A 15965-nucleotide genomic window follows, 5' to 3' on the forward strand; every position below is an offset into this window, starting at 1 on the left:
TTCTGTGTTATGACTTATAAAGAATATTAACCCATAAACTACTCCTAAATTCACAATCATTCTTACTATTCGATTTCAAGAATGATGACATAGGAAACAATAAGCATGCAGTTAAGAGCTAGAACCTGGTAGGTTTTCATTTCTTACATTACAACATTAATCTCTTAAGGGAAGCACCTACATTAGGATTAGGATTACAATGAACTTCAAATTGAGCATTGTTTTCCCTGTTCAATGGAAACAAATTCAATCAGCAGAAGAACAAAGAGGGTACCTGCCATATGAAGATTTACCAATTGAAAGCGATGAAGAAATTCTACAACCAGCTTTCCGCTCCAACCATGACAAAAATCCATCATCGTCACATGTTTCAACAGATTTGCCATTAACCTGGTTCAAAACAGTGTTTGGATGGAAAAGGAAAATAAAAATGTGATAAGAAATAGATAGAAGGGAGAAAAAGGTTGAAAGAATTTCGAACCTGAGGTTGGGCCAAAGAAGTGAACTTGAGGAGAATGGAAGAAGAAGAAGAGTGAAGAGAATGAGGTTGATGGTGATGGATACTGTAAGGAACACTATGCAGAGACCAACGGAAGATTGCAGTGCGAGCTCGAAATGGCATTGCGGCGCCTCCGTCGTTGAAAACGGTGTCGTTTGCAGAGTGGCAAACTGGCAATGACTGCTAGCTTCACCTGAGTTCAGTTGTATCAGCTGTTGTTAGAGGAAGGGCATTATAGGGAAATACTCTATTCTATTTTTTCTTTTCATATAATTTTTATATTAAATAATGAGGAATGTTAGGCCAGCCATTTTAGTATTTTGTAACTATCAATTGGTCATTAATAATATTTTTAATGGTGTGAGATTACATCTAATGGTGGGAAATCACTCACTTTTATTTTGATGGTTAAGTGCTGGCCAGAAAACACAAAAATTGCTAGTCCCCTAAACTTTTCCTTAAATAATATAGGAAGCGGTTCTCATATTCCGCTGCACTTAGCGAAACGTGATATTCCATCTATGTTAACCATTTAGATATAATATAAATTATGTGAACGTTCAAGATTTTGAAAACTTTTTTTGAGTGAACATGAAGAGGAGGAGTTTATGGTGGACTTCAAACTGGCTATGTAGTTGAAAAGTATTGAAACTCATATATTATCTTGTCTGACCATGTGCAATGAAACTTGGTGTCATGGTGTGCTTTTGGCTTTTCGCGTGGTCTTGAACATACAGTCGAGTTGACAATTTGTTGGAAATGGGCTTAATAAGCATATTTGTTTAATCATGGAAGAAAACAATTTTTGGTAATCATAGAATGAATAAGAAATGATCCTAATTGAATAGAAAGAATACTATATATGTAATTGGATAATTTGTTTTTTAAAAAATACAGCAATGTTCCGAAGAAATAAGAGAGGAATTGAAATATGCAAAATATAGTGACAGATAAAATAATATTTTTTATGAGAGAAAAAATAGAGTGAAATTATTGTANACTTTAAATTAAAGTACTATGATTTTTTGTTGGTTATATTAATAAAGAAATTATTAAATTGACAAGTTCATATGAAATAATTAGTGTTGATTTATACGGTTTTAAAAATTGTATAATTAAAATTGGTTTAATTATTTTATTAGTTTTTATAATTTTATCAAATTTATAATTAAATATTTATATTTTTTAATTTAGTTTTTAAACTATTTTTAATTTTGTAATTGGATTATTTTTATGTTAAAAATGTTAAAATTAATAGAATATTTTTCTTAAAAAATATGTAATTAAAGATCTGATTAAGTTCTTAACTATGAATACATTTATGGATACCTTTATAACAATCTAATTATAAATACTGAATAATTAAACTATTAAAATTTAAAAAATAGATAATAGAATAAAAAATTTGAGATAACACATACTCGCAATTTATATAGAATTTATGTTTAAAATGAAATTGAAATTTAAAATTTAAATATTTTTAGTCTAATTCAAGGGTCGTAATTCAAACCATAAATTTTATGAGACTTATAATTTAAAATTAAAAACGTAGTTAGTATCAAATTAAAATAAGGGATATTATTAAAGTTTTTTTGTTAGTATTTTCAATTATATTTTGTAATGAAGATATAATAATAAAGAAATGTAAATATTTTAAACATAAATTATATTTGTTACAAAACCAAATTTTCAAAGTGAAAATAAGTAAATAACGTATTTCTTAAAAAATTACAAGGGTAAGCAATTTTTTAAAAAGTTGATCAGCATTTAACCGTAAAAAAAAATGGAATGATCTCACACTATTGAATTTAATCTCACACTATTAAAAATACTATTGATAACCAATTGGTTATAAAACACAAAAGTTGCTGGCTCCTAGTACTTCTCTTTTTTTTTTGAAATAATATATGTATCTGTTCATACCCTAGCCCAATGATAAGGCCCAGGTCCAAACGGAAGGCCCAATCCAAAGGATTAAGCCTCGCTCTACACCGACCTTCACCCCATGAAGTCGGTCCCTACCACGACTTGCTCTAAAGAAGTCGAGACGAAGATTAGCTGGCAGATAAACACTCATTCAAATGAGTAACTGCCCCTAAAATCTCTCTACCCACTTCCTGGAGTCATATCTCAACCTCCCTAAGATAAAGGGACGGTTACTCCCCATAAATAACGGAACTACACCAATGGTTGTTATGGGTTCACCACTATAAATACATTGACACTTCTCAGGTATCTCAGAAGCCCAATACTCTCTAGACCTGTTTTGCTCCCTTTGCTGACTTTGGCATCGGAGTGTCTTTGCATGTACCACCCCCCATTCTCTCATACCGAAGTCAGACGGGGGCCTTGAATAATCAATCTGCTTGGATACTTCCTCATTCCGACGATTGGGCCAGCCAAATTAATCCAACCCAATAATCTCCGGTTACCCATCGTAACATTGGCGCCGTTGCCGGGGACCTGAGAGATCAACTAGTAATGGCGGACGTACCCCCTGAGGATGGTCATGTGGCGTCGGATTCCGAACAAGAGAATCTGAATACCGGAAACAATGACGCAGACTTGACCCTCCACCAGGAAACCAACGACCAACACAGGGAAGGAACCTCCGGATTTAAAAATCCGAAGACAAATTCCTCGGAGGGGTGTGAATCAGAAAAGGACGGACCATCCCACGCAACTGAACTAATGGGGCTAGTCCATGTCCACCAAAGTCGCTTGGAACAGTTGGAACAGGAACGGGAGCGACAAAAGGAGATAGAAAAGCACCTAAGAGAGGAGATGGATCGACGAAAAGAGTTAGAGAAGAAACTCTTAAAGTTAGAATCCTCCCTCAGAGGTCGGAACTCCCGTGACGATCGAGAAGAGTCGCCCCCGGGAGGGGAGGACCCTTTTAGTGAGGACATAATGAGGGCAAAAGTTCCAAAAAACTTTAAAAGCCCCGATATGGACCTCTATGACGGAACCACTGATCCGGAGCATCATCTAAGCAACTTTAAAAGTCGGATGTATCTGGCTGATGCTTCTGATGCAACGCGCTGCAAAGCTTTCCCGACCACCTTATCGAAAGCAGCGATGAAGTGGTTTGATAGTCTCCCTCCAAGGTCTGTCACCAGCTTCGAGGACCTCTCGAGGAAGTTTCTAATGAGGTTCTCCATTCAGAAAGATAAAGTAAAGCATGCACCGAGATTATATGGAAAGGTTCAACAAAGCATGCTTAGAGATTCAAGACCTGCCCACCGAGGCAGTCATTATGGGGCTGGTAAATGGACTTAGAGAAGGTTCTTTCTCACAGTCCATATCAAAAAGGCACCCCACCTCCCTGAGTGATGTACAAGAAAGAGCTGAAAAGTACATCAACATGGAGGAAAATGCCAGGCTGAGAGAGTCGAGCTGGCGACCTGGGCACCTTCCCTCAATAAAGGAGAGAGAAAGAGAGCCCAAGAAGAAAGAAGACCTCGGTCCCGATAGACCCAGGAAATATCACTCTTATACTCCTCTAAAGGTTTCTATAGTGGACGTATACAGAGAAATTTGCAATACTGAAAGGCTGCCACCTCCCAGGCCCATTAAAAATAAAAGAGGGGGGAGTCGCAGCGACTACTGTGAGTACCATAAAATATATGGTCACTCAACAAATGACTATTACGACCTTAAAAATGTGATAGAAAAGCTGGCCAGAGAAGGCCGACTTGACAGATATCTCATAGAAAGGTCGGACAATCATGGGAAGAGAAAGCGAGACGATACGGATAGAAGAGACCTACCACCGCAGTCTCCGGAGAGACATATACATATGATCTTAGGCGGATTCGCGGGAGGGGGACTCACCAAGTCCGCTCGCAAAAGACACCTCAAGCGAGTCTACTAGGTCGGAAATGAATCGTCCGACCTCCCCACCATCTCATTTACAAAGGAAGATGGGCAAGGAGTAATCCCTGGACACGACGATCCAGTGGTAATAACTATGATCCTAGCTAATGCCCATCTCCACAGAACCCTAGTAGATCAAGGAAGCTCGGCGGATATCCTTTTCAAGCCCGCGTTTGACAAACTGGGGGTGGATGAAAAGGAGTTAAGAGCCTACCCCGACACCTTGTACGGGCTAGGCGATACGCCAATAAAACCACTAGGATTTCTACCCCTCCACACCACCTTCGGAAAGGGGGAAAAATCAAAAACTCTGAGCATAGACTTTATAGTCATCGACGTGGGGTCAGCATACAATGCCCTAATCGGTAGAACTACCCTGAATCAACTCGGAGCGGTGGTGTCTACCCTCTATCTTTGCATGAAAGTTCCGACACCTGCGGGAATAGCAACAGTCATCGTTGTCAAACTCTCGAGTTAACTCGTAAACTTGTACGAGTTTACGAGTTTAGATATGGAAACGAGTTGACTCGGACATAGACTCTATCCTGAGTAAACTCGGCTACACTTGGCTGGACTCGGTCAAACTCGGACAAACTCGTGAGTTTAGGACCGAGTTAGCGAGTTTGTGTTTTTCTTCATTTTTACTAAAAAAATGTTATTTTGAAACAAAAAAAAAACTTTTTTTTATTAGGGTTACGATAACACTCCCAAAGAATGAAAGAAAACTCACTCACAACTCACTCATCTGCGTCGTTTCTCTCAAGTCTCACTTTCTCCATGTTCTACCGCAGTCGATGTTCCCCGTTGAGCTGCCGCTGTTTGCTTGCGTCTACTACCTCTGCTCTTATTTGCGCTATTGTCTTTGTGAATTTTATCTATGTTACCCTCTACTTTGTATTTCTTCACATCTCCATTATCCGCAACTCCATCATGCTATCACCGTTTACGAGTTCGATTACTTCTCCTACAGTCATATCTCTTTACGACGTCGTGAAATCCATGACTCTTTGTCATCATCGTTTCGTGCTGCTGCTGCACCCTTGTCTTCGATCTACTGTTGCTGAAACTTTTTCCCTTCTTTTCTTTTGTATCCTCTATTTTTTGTATGCCTTTTGCCCCTTTTTTTGAGCATTTACTTCTTGATTTAGTTTTTTTTTCTTTTTAAATTTTATTGCTTCTAATTTTAGCCTATTGCTTATCGTTTATGTTAGATGGCCAGATAGTTCATCCATTCATGGCTGATTAGTAATTAATTATTTTGATTAGAGTTAATTTGATTATTTGATATTGTTCAATGTTCAATTAAAGATTTAGTATTACAGATTTAGAATTTTTAATTTTGTGTGTTCTATGTTGTATTTGTATAAGAATAATTATAGAGGATTTGAAAGTGTATTTTAAAATATTTGTTATAATGTATGCTACTATTTTAATTTATTATGTGCTTTAAGATTGATATTATTAATTTTGAAGGGTCAGAATTAAGCAAATATACATTATGTATGAATATATATATATATATATAAACTTCATAACAGGTGAACTCGTACGAGTCTACGAGTTAACTCGTGAGTCGAGTCTAGGTCAGTTCCACGAGTTTACTTAAACTCGCGAGTTCGACAACCTTGGCAACAGTGCGGGAAGACCAGAAGTTGGCAAGAAAGTGCTACAATGAAAGCCTGAACCTAAGGGGAAAAGGCAAAGAGGTTCACACCATAGAGCTCGGTGGTGCAAGGGCCAAAGAAGAGTTACGACCACAGCCAGGAGGAAAAACTGAAGAAATACAGGTCGGCGAAGAGGAATGGAAGAATACCAGCATAGGAGCCAACCTAGGGGAAACCCTGAAGCAAGGGTTGACTAAGCTCCTAAGAGACAATTCTGACCTCTTCGCCTGGAAAGCTTCCGACATGCCTGGGATAGACCCCGAGCTCATGTCCCACAAGCTCTCGGTACATCCGGGATCCCGACCTGTACAACAGAGAAGGCGCAAGCTCGGCCCGGAGCGAGCCCTAGTGGTGGAAGAGCAAGTACAGGCACTCCTAGAAGCTAGCTTCATTAGAGAAGTTAAATATCCAACATGGCTAGCAAATGTAGTGCTAGTCAAGAAGCAAAACGGCAAATGGAGGATGTGTGTTGACTACACCGACTTAAATAAGGCATGTCCCAAAGACCCTTATCCACTCCCGAGTATTGATACCCTAGTAGATTCTAGCTCGGGATATCAATACTTGTCATTCATGGATGCCTACTCGGGATATAACCAAATCCCAATGTATGAGCCAGACCAGGAGAAAACATCATTCATCACGCCCAGAGCAAATTTTTGCTACGTGGTCATGCCATTTGGATTAAAAAATGCAGGGGCCACATACCAAAGGCTGATGAACAAGGTGTTTGCTTCTCACCTTGGGAGCTTAATGGAAGTCTATGTAGACGACATGCTAGTAAAAACCAAGGAAGAAGCCGACCTCTTGGCAGACCTCTCGCAAGTATTCGACACCATAAGGTTACACGGGATGAGGCTAAATCCCGCAAAGTGTACCTTCACGGTGGAGGCCGGAAAATTCCTAGGATTCATGCTAACACAGAGAGGGATTGAAGCAAATCCTGATAAGTGTAAAGCTATCCTGGAAATGAAGAGCCCGACTTGCTTAAGAGAGGTTCAGCAACTGAATGGCCGACTTGCAGCCCTCTCTAGATTTTTGGCAGGATCGACACTAAAATCCCTTTCACTGTTTTATTTATTAAGAAAGGGATGCCAGTTTGAATGGACTCCAGAATGCGAAGGAGCGTTCCAGGAGTTCAAAAGATTCTTGAGCCAACTACCAATACTGACCCGACCTCTAGTTGGGGAGGACCTTGTCTTTTATTTGTCCGTAGCAGACAAAGCTGTCGCATCAGCCCTGATAAGGGAGGACAAGGTCGGACAGCATCCGGTTTACTTCATCAGCAAAGTTCTACAGGGCCTCGAGCTAAGGTACCACAAACTAGAAAAGTTTGCCTACTCCTTAGTAATAGCCTCACGAAGGCTACGGCATTACTTTCAAGCACATACAATAAAAGTCCGCACGAACCAACCCATGAAGCAAATCCTCCAAAAGACGGATGTTGCAGGGAGAATGGTTCAATGGGCAATAGAGCTCTCCGAGTTCGACTTGAAGTATGAAACTCGGACAGCAATCAAAGCCCAATGTCTCACCGACTTCATAGCAAAATACGCGGGAGATCAAGAGAAAAAGCCAACTACATGAGAACTTTATGTAGATGGATCCTCAAACAAGACAGGAAGCGGTGCAGGCATAATACTGGCCGACGAAAGGGGAACCCAAATAGAGGTATCCCTCAAATTTGAATTCCCAGCTTCAAATAATCAGGCAGAATATGAAGCCCTGATTGCAGGATTGAAGCTGGCCGAAGAAGTCGGTGCAACAAAAGTGATGATATACAGTGACTCTCAGGTGGTGACCTCCCAGATAAATAGAGAGTATCAGGCCAAAGACCCAAACATGAAGAGATACTTGAAAAAAACTCTGGAGTATCTAGGGCGCTTTGCGGAGACCGAGGTTAGGCATATAACTCGGGATCTCAATAGTAGAGCAGATGCCCTCTCCAAGTTAGCAAGTACAAAGCCAGGTGGGAATAATAGAAGCCTGATCCAGGAAACTCTCCAAGAGCCCTCTGTAGTAAAAGCAGAGGGCAAACAAGATGTCCTCGAGGTATCCGGGCTAAATCTCGGATGGATGAATCCTCTGGTCGAATACCTAAAATTCGACATCCTCCCCAAAGAGGAAAAAGAGGCCAAGAAAATCCGGAGAGAAGCACAATATTACACTTTGGTGAAAAGTATACTTTATAAAAGAGGAATATCAACACCATTGTTGAAGTGCGTACCGACCTCAAGGACCACTGAAGTGCTAGAGGAAGTTCATAATGGGATCTGCGGAAACCATCTCGGAGCTAGGTCACTAGCCAGAAAAGTAATCCGAGCTGGATTCTACTGGCCGACCTTGCAGAAAGATGCCACAGAATTTGTGAAAAAATGCCAACCATGCCAGATGCATACAAATTTCCACGTGGCTCCCCCCAAGGAGCTAATCAGTATAACTTCTCCATGGCCCTTTGCAAAATGGGGGATGGACCTGTTAGGACCTTTTTCCCAGGCCCCAGGACAAGTCAAATACTTAATTGTGGGAATAGACTACTTCACAAAGTGGATAGAAGCAGAACCATTGGCCACCATCACCGCCCAGAGAAGTCGGAGGTTCCTCTACAAAAATATCATCACAAGGTATGGGATACCTTATTCCATTACTACAGACAACGGAACTCAGTTCACCGACTCTACCTTTAGAAGCCTAGTGGCCAGTATGAAAATCAAACACCAGTTCACCTTGGTGGAACACCCACAAGCAAATGGACAAGCCGAGGCAGCCAACAAAGTCATACTGGCAGGGCTAAAGAAAAGACTACAAGATGCAAAAGGAGCCTGGACAGAGGAGCTCCCCCAAGTGTTGTGGGCTTATCGGACGACACCCCAATCTGCCACTGGAGAAACACCCTTCCGACTTGTCTATGGGGTAGAAGCTATGATACCAGTGGAAATCAGTGAGCAAAGCCCAAGGGTGATTCTCCATGATGAAATCGAAAACATACAGGGGCACAAAGAGGAGCTTGAGTTGCTCCCCGAAGTCCGAGAACAAGCCCAGATAAGAGAAGCAACGCTGAAGCAAAGGATGGCTACCAGGTACAACAAGAAAGTCATTCGAAGAAGTTTCGCACTAAACGATCTGGTCTTGATCAGAAACGACATAAGAGTCAACAAATCGGCGGAAGGAAAACTCGCTGCCAATTGGAAAGGACCCTACAAAGTTAGCGAAGTCTTAGGAAAAGGTTATTATAAGGTGACCGACTTAAACGGCACCGAGCTACCAAGGTCGTGGCATGCTTGTAACATGAAAAGGTACTATAGCTAAAAGCGTACTCTACTATCTGATGTACTCTTTTCCCAACTTCACGATTTTTTCCCAAAAATTAAAGGGTTTTTTCTGAAGAAGGGTTTTTAACGAGGCATCATAATAGAGGCTAAGGGGGGAATAGATCATTAAACCCTCAGTAGCCGTAAAGTACCTTCCCAAATAAATAAAGATTTTTTTTACAATATCTTTTATAAATTCCTTCTCGTTTACTTTTCTACGAAACGCGCCGACTTAAGCTCGACAAAATGTGAAAATCCCATGAACCGACCTAGATGGTCATTAGGATAAAACGACGAGGTACAAGTCAGTGTAAAGAGGTTATAAAAGTTGATCGTGAGAAACTCGGAAACATTCCGACTCATAAGTCGAAATGAAACACCGAGTAGAAAAGAAAACGTATCGCAAAAATAACCTAAGTCATAAGAACTCAATAAAACAAAGTTGAGTACAAGGAATAACAAAAAAGGGATCGAAAAAATCTAGAAAAAGCTTAAAAGCTGTCCTATAGTCCTTAAAGCGAAAAGGCTCAGGAAAACAAACAAGCCAAAGGAAAGGTTTTTTAGAAAAGATCAAGGGGACTTCGAAAAATCAAAATCAGAAAAGCATGCACACAAAAAGGTAGCTGAAACCCTTATACCAAAAAGGGTATTTTTGTTAAAATAAAACTCTTATAAAAAAAAGGATAATTATGAATATTCTTTTTGTTTACGGCCATAAAAGGCCAATGTCAACACACCACCACCACAAATATAAAGAGTTTAAAAAGGGGGGGACCCACAGGCCGGGCCCCATATAGCCAACAAATAACAAATTCTTAAAGAGCATTACCACCAGGACCAAAGGGAGTAGTCGGATCACCACCAGAGTCGGGAAGAGAAGTCGGAGCACCATCAGGACCAGGGAGAGAAGTGTCCATAGGAGTCGGAGAAGAGGTGCCGAAAGGTCTGGAGAAACTCGGAACATCCTTTTGACGAGGAGGGGACTCAAATGATTCTCTGCCCCCAAGTCTTCAAATCTGACTCGGTGACGACCTCGGGAGCTGGGGGATAAACTATGGCACCATCAATAACGACCTTGTCAGGATCCAAAGGAGAGAGATCCAGGTCGGGAGCAAGGACTCCGACCTGCTCCTTAAAAATCCTCCAGGCCTCCTCTGCCCCCTCAGTAATAGAGTCCTCCAACTCGGCGTAGGCAGTCTGAGAGTTCAACAAATCCCTCCTTACAGCCACAAGGTCCTCAAATAAACTCTGATAACTCCCCTGCGCCTTTTTTCTCAAGCCCTCCTCCATGTTACATAGGGCTTGTAACTTGCTCTCCTTCTCTCGGAGGCCATCCCTCTCCTCCTTCAATTTGGCGACCTCCTTCTTCAACTCCTTCTCATGTTCCTGATATATGAAAAGCCTTCCCTCCAACTCTTCAACCCTAGAGGTTGAACCCAGAGAGCTAAGAGGAGTCTTCTCAAAAATATCGAGGAACTTGGCACAAATCTCTGCCGCCCTGATACTCTCCTTAGCCAGAATAGTGAGGTGGTTCAGAATAGAAACATCATCCATACCTATACGGGTATGGGGTAGATGAATTTTCGGATAAATGCAGGAGCATCCACCTTAGCCTCACCTTCAAAAGAAGAGCCAGACTCTAAAGCCTTGCGCTTCTTCTTCTCTGGCTCAGGAGAAGGTCGGGGAGGAGGGGACGGCTGAGAAAAAGCCAAAGAGGAGATAACAATGGGCTAAGAAGGAGTCCCCAAATTTCGAGAAGAAGGGGGAGGAAGAGGAAGAGGAGAGCTAGTTACCCTGGCACCACCGGTTCTGGCGCGAGACCTCGCCTTGGCCTACTAGACTCTCTGGTAAGACTCATTGGAATTCTTCCTCGCCATCTCTGTAAAAGAAAACAATTAGTAAAACAAGTCGGTAAACTTCAAGTCGATAGAAACAAGTCGGAAACAAAGTAGATAAAAGCTACCTAGTTGTGTCTGGACAAAAGACGATGACCCCTGGAGAAATTTTTTGGTATCCAGATATGGGGCCCTCCCCCATACTTCTCGGAGGAACCCTACAATGGCTGCCTCCACCTCATACAGATCCTCCAAACCATATTTCTCACAGGGAGAAGCCTCTAACCAGTACAAGGGAAAGCGAGGAGAAGAATTCTCATCCAAGAAAAATGGGTGGTGACCCTCTACGGCTTGAACTTTGAAAAAATAATTTTTGAAGTCATGGAAAGATTCATCAAAAAGGGTAAAGACCCTCCGACCTTGTATAGCTCGGAAGGACACCCATTGTTGCTTATTATTCTGCCCACTGAAGGGCTTGGTCATGTGGAAAAGAAAGAAAAAATCCTCAAAGAAGTCAGAAATTCCAAGGCATGGCTGATAAACTGATAAATTTTCAAAAAAGCTCCAGGAATTGGGGTAAAGCTGGGTAGGTGCAACACGACAGTGACGTAAAACAGCAATCTCAAAATTAGAGAAAGGGAGAAAAACGCCCAGGCGGGTGATCATGCTCTCGTACATATAAAAGAAATGAGGGGCTGCCTCTAAAGTCCTCCCAAAGCAAACCCGGTCTTCCAGACCCGGGGCAAGCAGTTCATACTTTGGCTCATCCTCATCAGAGGTGCAGAGCCGGTGACGAGTGCGAAGGTCAGTGATAAAATCAGTATCAACCAGAGGTTCCTCTCCTAAGACCGTGACATCGACCCACTGAGCAAGAGTTTCTATGGAAGTCATTTTTCTCTTCCTAAAAAAGGATTAGCGAAACCTACAAAGAAAAAAGGAAAAAGATCACGAACAGGGTCTCTAAGGGGATACGGAATCAAACAAAAAGCCTACGAAGTCAACTCCTCTCTCTAAAGTAAAGGCATGCAAACATAAGCATTTCATAAAAGAGACAAGGAGAAAAAGACTAACCTTTGCCTGAAAATGAGGTAGAGAAAAATGAAAGCCTTCAAACAAAGAATGCTCCACGAACGGATGAGAAGAAAATTTGAAAAATCGCAGAAACGAAGCAACGAAAGAGAAGGAAAGTATTTATAAACACGTTAGGGGCATAATGGTAAAAACGGACGCAGTCATCAATGGGTGCACCGTTACCAAGACAACCCCTACGCAAACCTCTAACGGACGCGACGTTTGATTAGACGTAACTGTGAAAATCAAAAGTCACGAAAAGTCACGTCGGTTCCAAACCATCACGTCGGTCCTCCAACAAGTCGGCTACGACCCCGAGTAGAATACTCGAACCCAAGTCTCAAAAGAAATTGGGCTCGAGTAGGAGCACTGTTCATACCCTAACCCAATGATAAGGCCCAGGTCCAAACGAAAGGCCCAATCCAAAGGATTAAACCTCGCGCTACACCGACCTTCACCCCATGAAGTCGGTCCCTACCACGACTTGCTCTAAAGAAGTCGGGACGAAGATTAGCTGGCAGATAAACACCCATTCAAATGAGTAACTGCCTCTAAAATCTCTCTACCCACTTCCTGGAGCCATATCTCAACCTCCCTAAGATAAAGGGACGGTTACTCCCCATAAATAACGGAACTACACCAACGGTGGTTATGGGTTCACCACTATAAATACACTGACACTTCTCAGGTATCTCAGAAGCCCAATACTCTCTAGACCTGTTTTGCTCCCTTTGCTGACTTTGGCATCGGAGTGTCTTTGCAGGTACCACCCCCCATTCTCTCATACCGAAGTCGAACGGGGGCCTTGGATCATCAATCCGCTTGGATACTTCCTCATTCCGACGATTGGGCCAGCCAAATTAATCCAACCCAATAATCTCCGGTTACCCATCGTAACAGTATCTATGGTAGATCACTTAGCCATATGCCACACACTAACACCCCTTTTAAGCCACTAGGAATTAGAGTTGCCCTTTGTTGACATTTTGCCTCTGCAACCAAAGTTATTTTTGTCCTCTCAACATTTATGCAAGTGGGTTAACTTTTCGTACCATGAATATCATGTTTTGCTTTTTTTTTCTCAGGTATATGTGATTATTTTCCAATAATATATTATTTTTATTGAAATAACAGTGATGTAATTTTAACTCAGGTTTAATGTTTTATTGACTATGCAGTGACAAACTCAAGAGGTCCATATATAAAAACTTACGCTGCCATTATTTAAATTTTAAAGAGATAGGATACTTGAACATAGAGATATAAAATTGTATTTGACTAGAAGACATAGATAAAGATAATATATTTAAAAATATTAAATTAGTATATTTCATATTTATTTTGATAGAAAATACATGAAAATAATGATGGAACCACATTAAAGAGAAGGAGACAATGGCTCTCTAAAATAAATAATTTGTGTGTATAAGTCTCTAATTTTTCAGTTTGACCCTTTTAATTTTTAATTTTTCTCTCTTTTTAACTTATATTTTTTATTTTGGCCCTTTTAAAAAAAAATTAGCTTCGTCCGTACATAGAGACACTAACAAGAGACATAACTTATTTTTTATTTTTTCTTTTATTATTTTTATTAATTTTTCATAATTATATTTTTTATTATTATATTTTTCATTTCAAATTTTTTGAATGAAAAAAATGAGAATTTATCACCAAATAAAATATAAGAACACAAAATTATATCTCTGTTTGTTCTTGTCTCAGAAACAAAACGTAGTCTTGGTACTATTTATTAACCTACCAAATTTGTTAGCATTCCATTCATATTTAAAATTTAAAAAATTCATATTTTTTCAAACATTATTTTTGAACTTTAATTTTCTAACGATTTTTGTTGGTTTAGAGTAAGTGTGCTGCACCACTGGCAAACTCTATAAAAATTAGGGGTGTTTGCAGTGCGATTTGAATCGGTTTTAAATCAAAAACTCATTCGATCCGAACATTAATTTTGCTTTCGATGCGGTTTAGATTGGATGACTTAAAAAAAAATCCGATCCGATCCGATCCAATTTCAAACGGTTTGGATTGGATTGGATTTACGATTTTGTAAATTAAAAAAATTAAATACATATAACAAATCTTAACATCAAATTTTAAATAATCAACAATAACATAACAAGTCTCAACAATATTTTTAAAAACCAACGAAAACATAATAATAGAAATAAAATTATAGGTTAGTTAAAATAAATAAATAAATAATATTTTGAACATAAAATATTTATTAAATAATAATAATACTGAATAATATAAAAATGTATAACAAATTGAACATGTTATAAGTATAATTGTAAATATAATAATAAAATAATAATATTATAGCATATTGTGCTGTTTGGATTGGATTTGATCGGTTATAAAAAGTAGATCCGAAATCCAATCCGATCTAGTGGTTTGTAAAAAATAGAATCCAATCAAATCCGAATTAGTACGATTTTAATCGGTTTTCGGTTTGAATTTGAACACCCCTAATAAAAATTAGAGTTTGCCTTACCGGACGAACTCTCCATTTTAATCCATTATCATCATCTCCAAATAATATATAGATCTACAAACAGTATATAGGAGTACACAAAAATACATCTAGACAATAAACATGGCTTTTTCAATGATTTTTTTAATTATAAATTAAAAAAACAAGCCATATTTAACAAGAATTTTTTTAATTATAAGTCGTATTTTATTTTGACAAAATTTTAAAAAATATAAAAAAAATTTGTACATGTGTATTTCTGGAGATGATAATAATGGTTGCCATTGTTAAATATGACTTATTTTTTTAATTTATAATTAAAAAAATCTTTGAAGAAGCTATGCTTGTTTGTAGATCTATATACTATTTGGAGATGATGATAATGGATTAAAATTGATTAAAAATGTAGGGATATAAAATATTTGAAGGGAGTTCGTCGGGGTAAGACGAACTCTATCATTTTTATAGAATTCGTCGGGTGCGACAAACTTTCTAAATAAAAAAAATCGTATTTAAGAAATTAAAGTTTAAAAATGGTGTTCGTAGAAATATGGATTTTTTTTATTTTATTTCTAAAAAAATCTTGGCTCTTGATCATACCGAAAAATTGTAACGATTTAAGTCTTCATCTATAATATTTAAATATGTATTTGATGTCATGTAGGGTTTGTATACAATATAATGTTCTTAAAATTCACCTCTTTATTTTTTTATTTTTTTGTCTAAACTAATTATGGATTTTGCATTTCTTACGCAATTTTTTTATTTTTTTGGATGCTCATGAAGTAAATGGAAAAAGGAAAGAAAGAAACAAAACACAAGAATGAAGAAGAAACAAGCCAATTAGTCAATTAGTCTTTTAATGATAATTGGTTAGTCAATTAGTCCTTTTTTATTATTAGTGTCTCTTAAAATAACTGTTTGTGTAACAATTCAGGTAGATAATTGCCTCAACTTCATAATCTTTTAATGACATCAATTTTTGCATGGGTCGAAGAAGCGCGCCGATATCGTACTAAACAGAATGCATCAACTGAATCTATCTCACATTCAAGTTATTGAAAATTAGATTTCCAATTAGAATTAGTCACACCAAATTGTAAAAAGCTTCATTTTTAAATGCTTATACCTACAACCTTTTTGGAGTCGTCTCAGAGCCAACTTTCAAAGCTATCTCTAATATTAAATTTAAATTTAATTTTTTTATACGTTTAGACT

General features: G+C 38.9%; 1 protein-coding gene across 4 annotated transcripts in view; it reads right to left on the bottom strand.

Annotated features, from left to right (window-relative positions):
* The window catches only part of LOC107618672 (ribulose-1,5 bisphosphate carboxylase/oxygenase large subunit N-methyltransferase, chloroplastic), a 6380-nt gene extending 5654 nt beyond the window's left edge, over positions 1-726 (bottom strand). For 3 of the 4 annotated variants that reach the window (XM_021110897.1, XM_021110896.1, XM_016320798.2), the window contains exons 1-2: positions 482-725; positions 275-390 (exon numbers count right to left, since the gene is read on the bottom strand). In XM_021110897.1, the coding sequence (XP_020966556.1) occupies positions 275-390; positions 482-622 (257 nt within the window). In that variant the 5' untranslated portion in view covers positions 623-725. Of the gene's footprint in view, positions 1-274; positions 391-481 lie in introns of all 4 variants that reach the window. The other variant, XM_021110898.1, reaches the window with a different exon arrangement.

This window comes from Arachis ipaensis, chromosome B09 (assembly GCF_000816755.2).
Source record: "Arachis ipaensis cultivar K30076 chromosome B09, Araip1.1, whole genome shotgun sequence".
NCBI classification, from domain to species: Eukaryota; Viridiplantae; Streptophyta; class Magnoliopsida; order Fabales; family Fabaceae; genus Arachis; species Arachis ipaensis.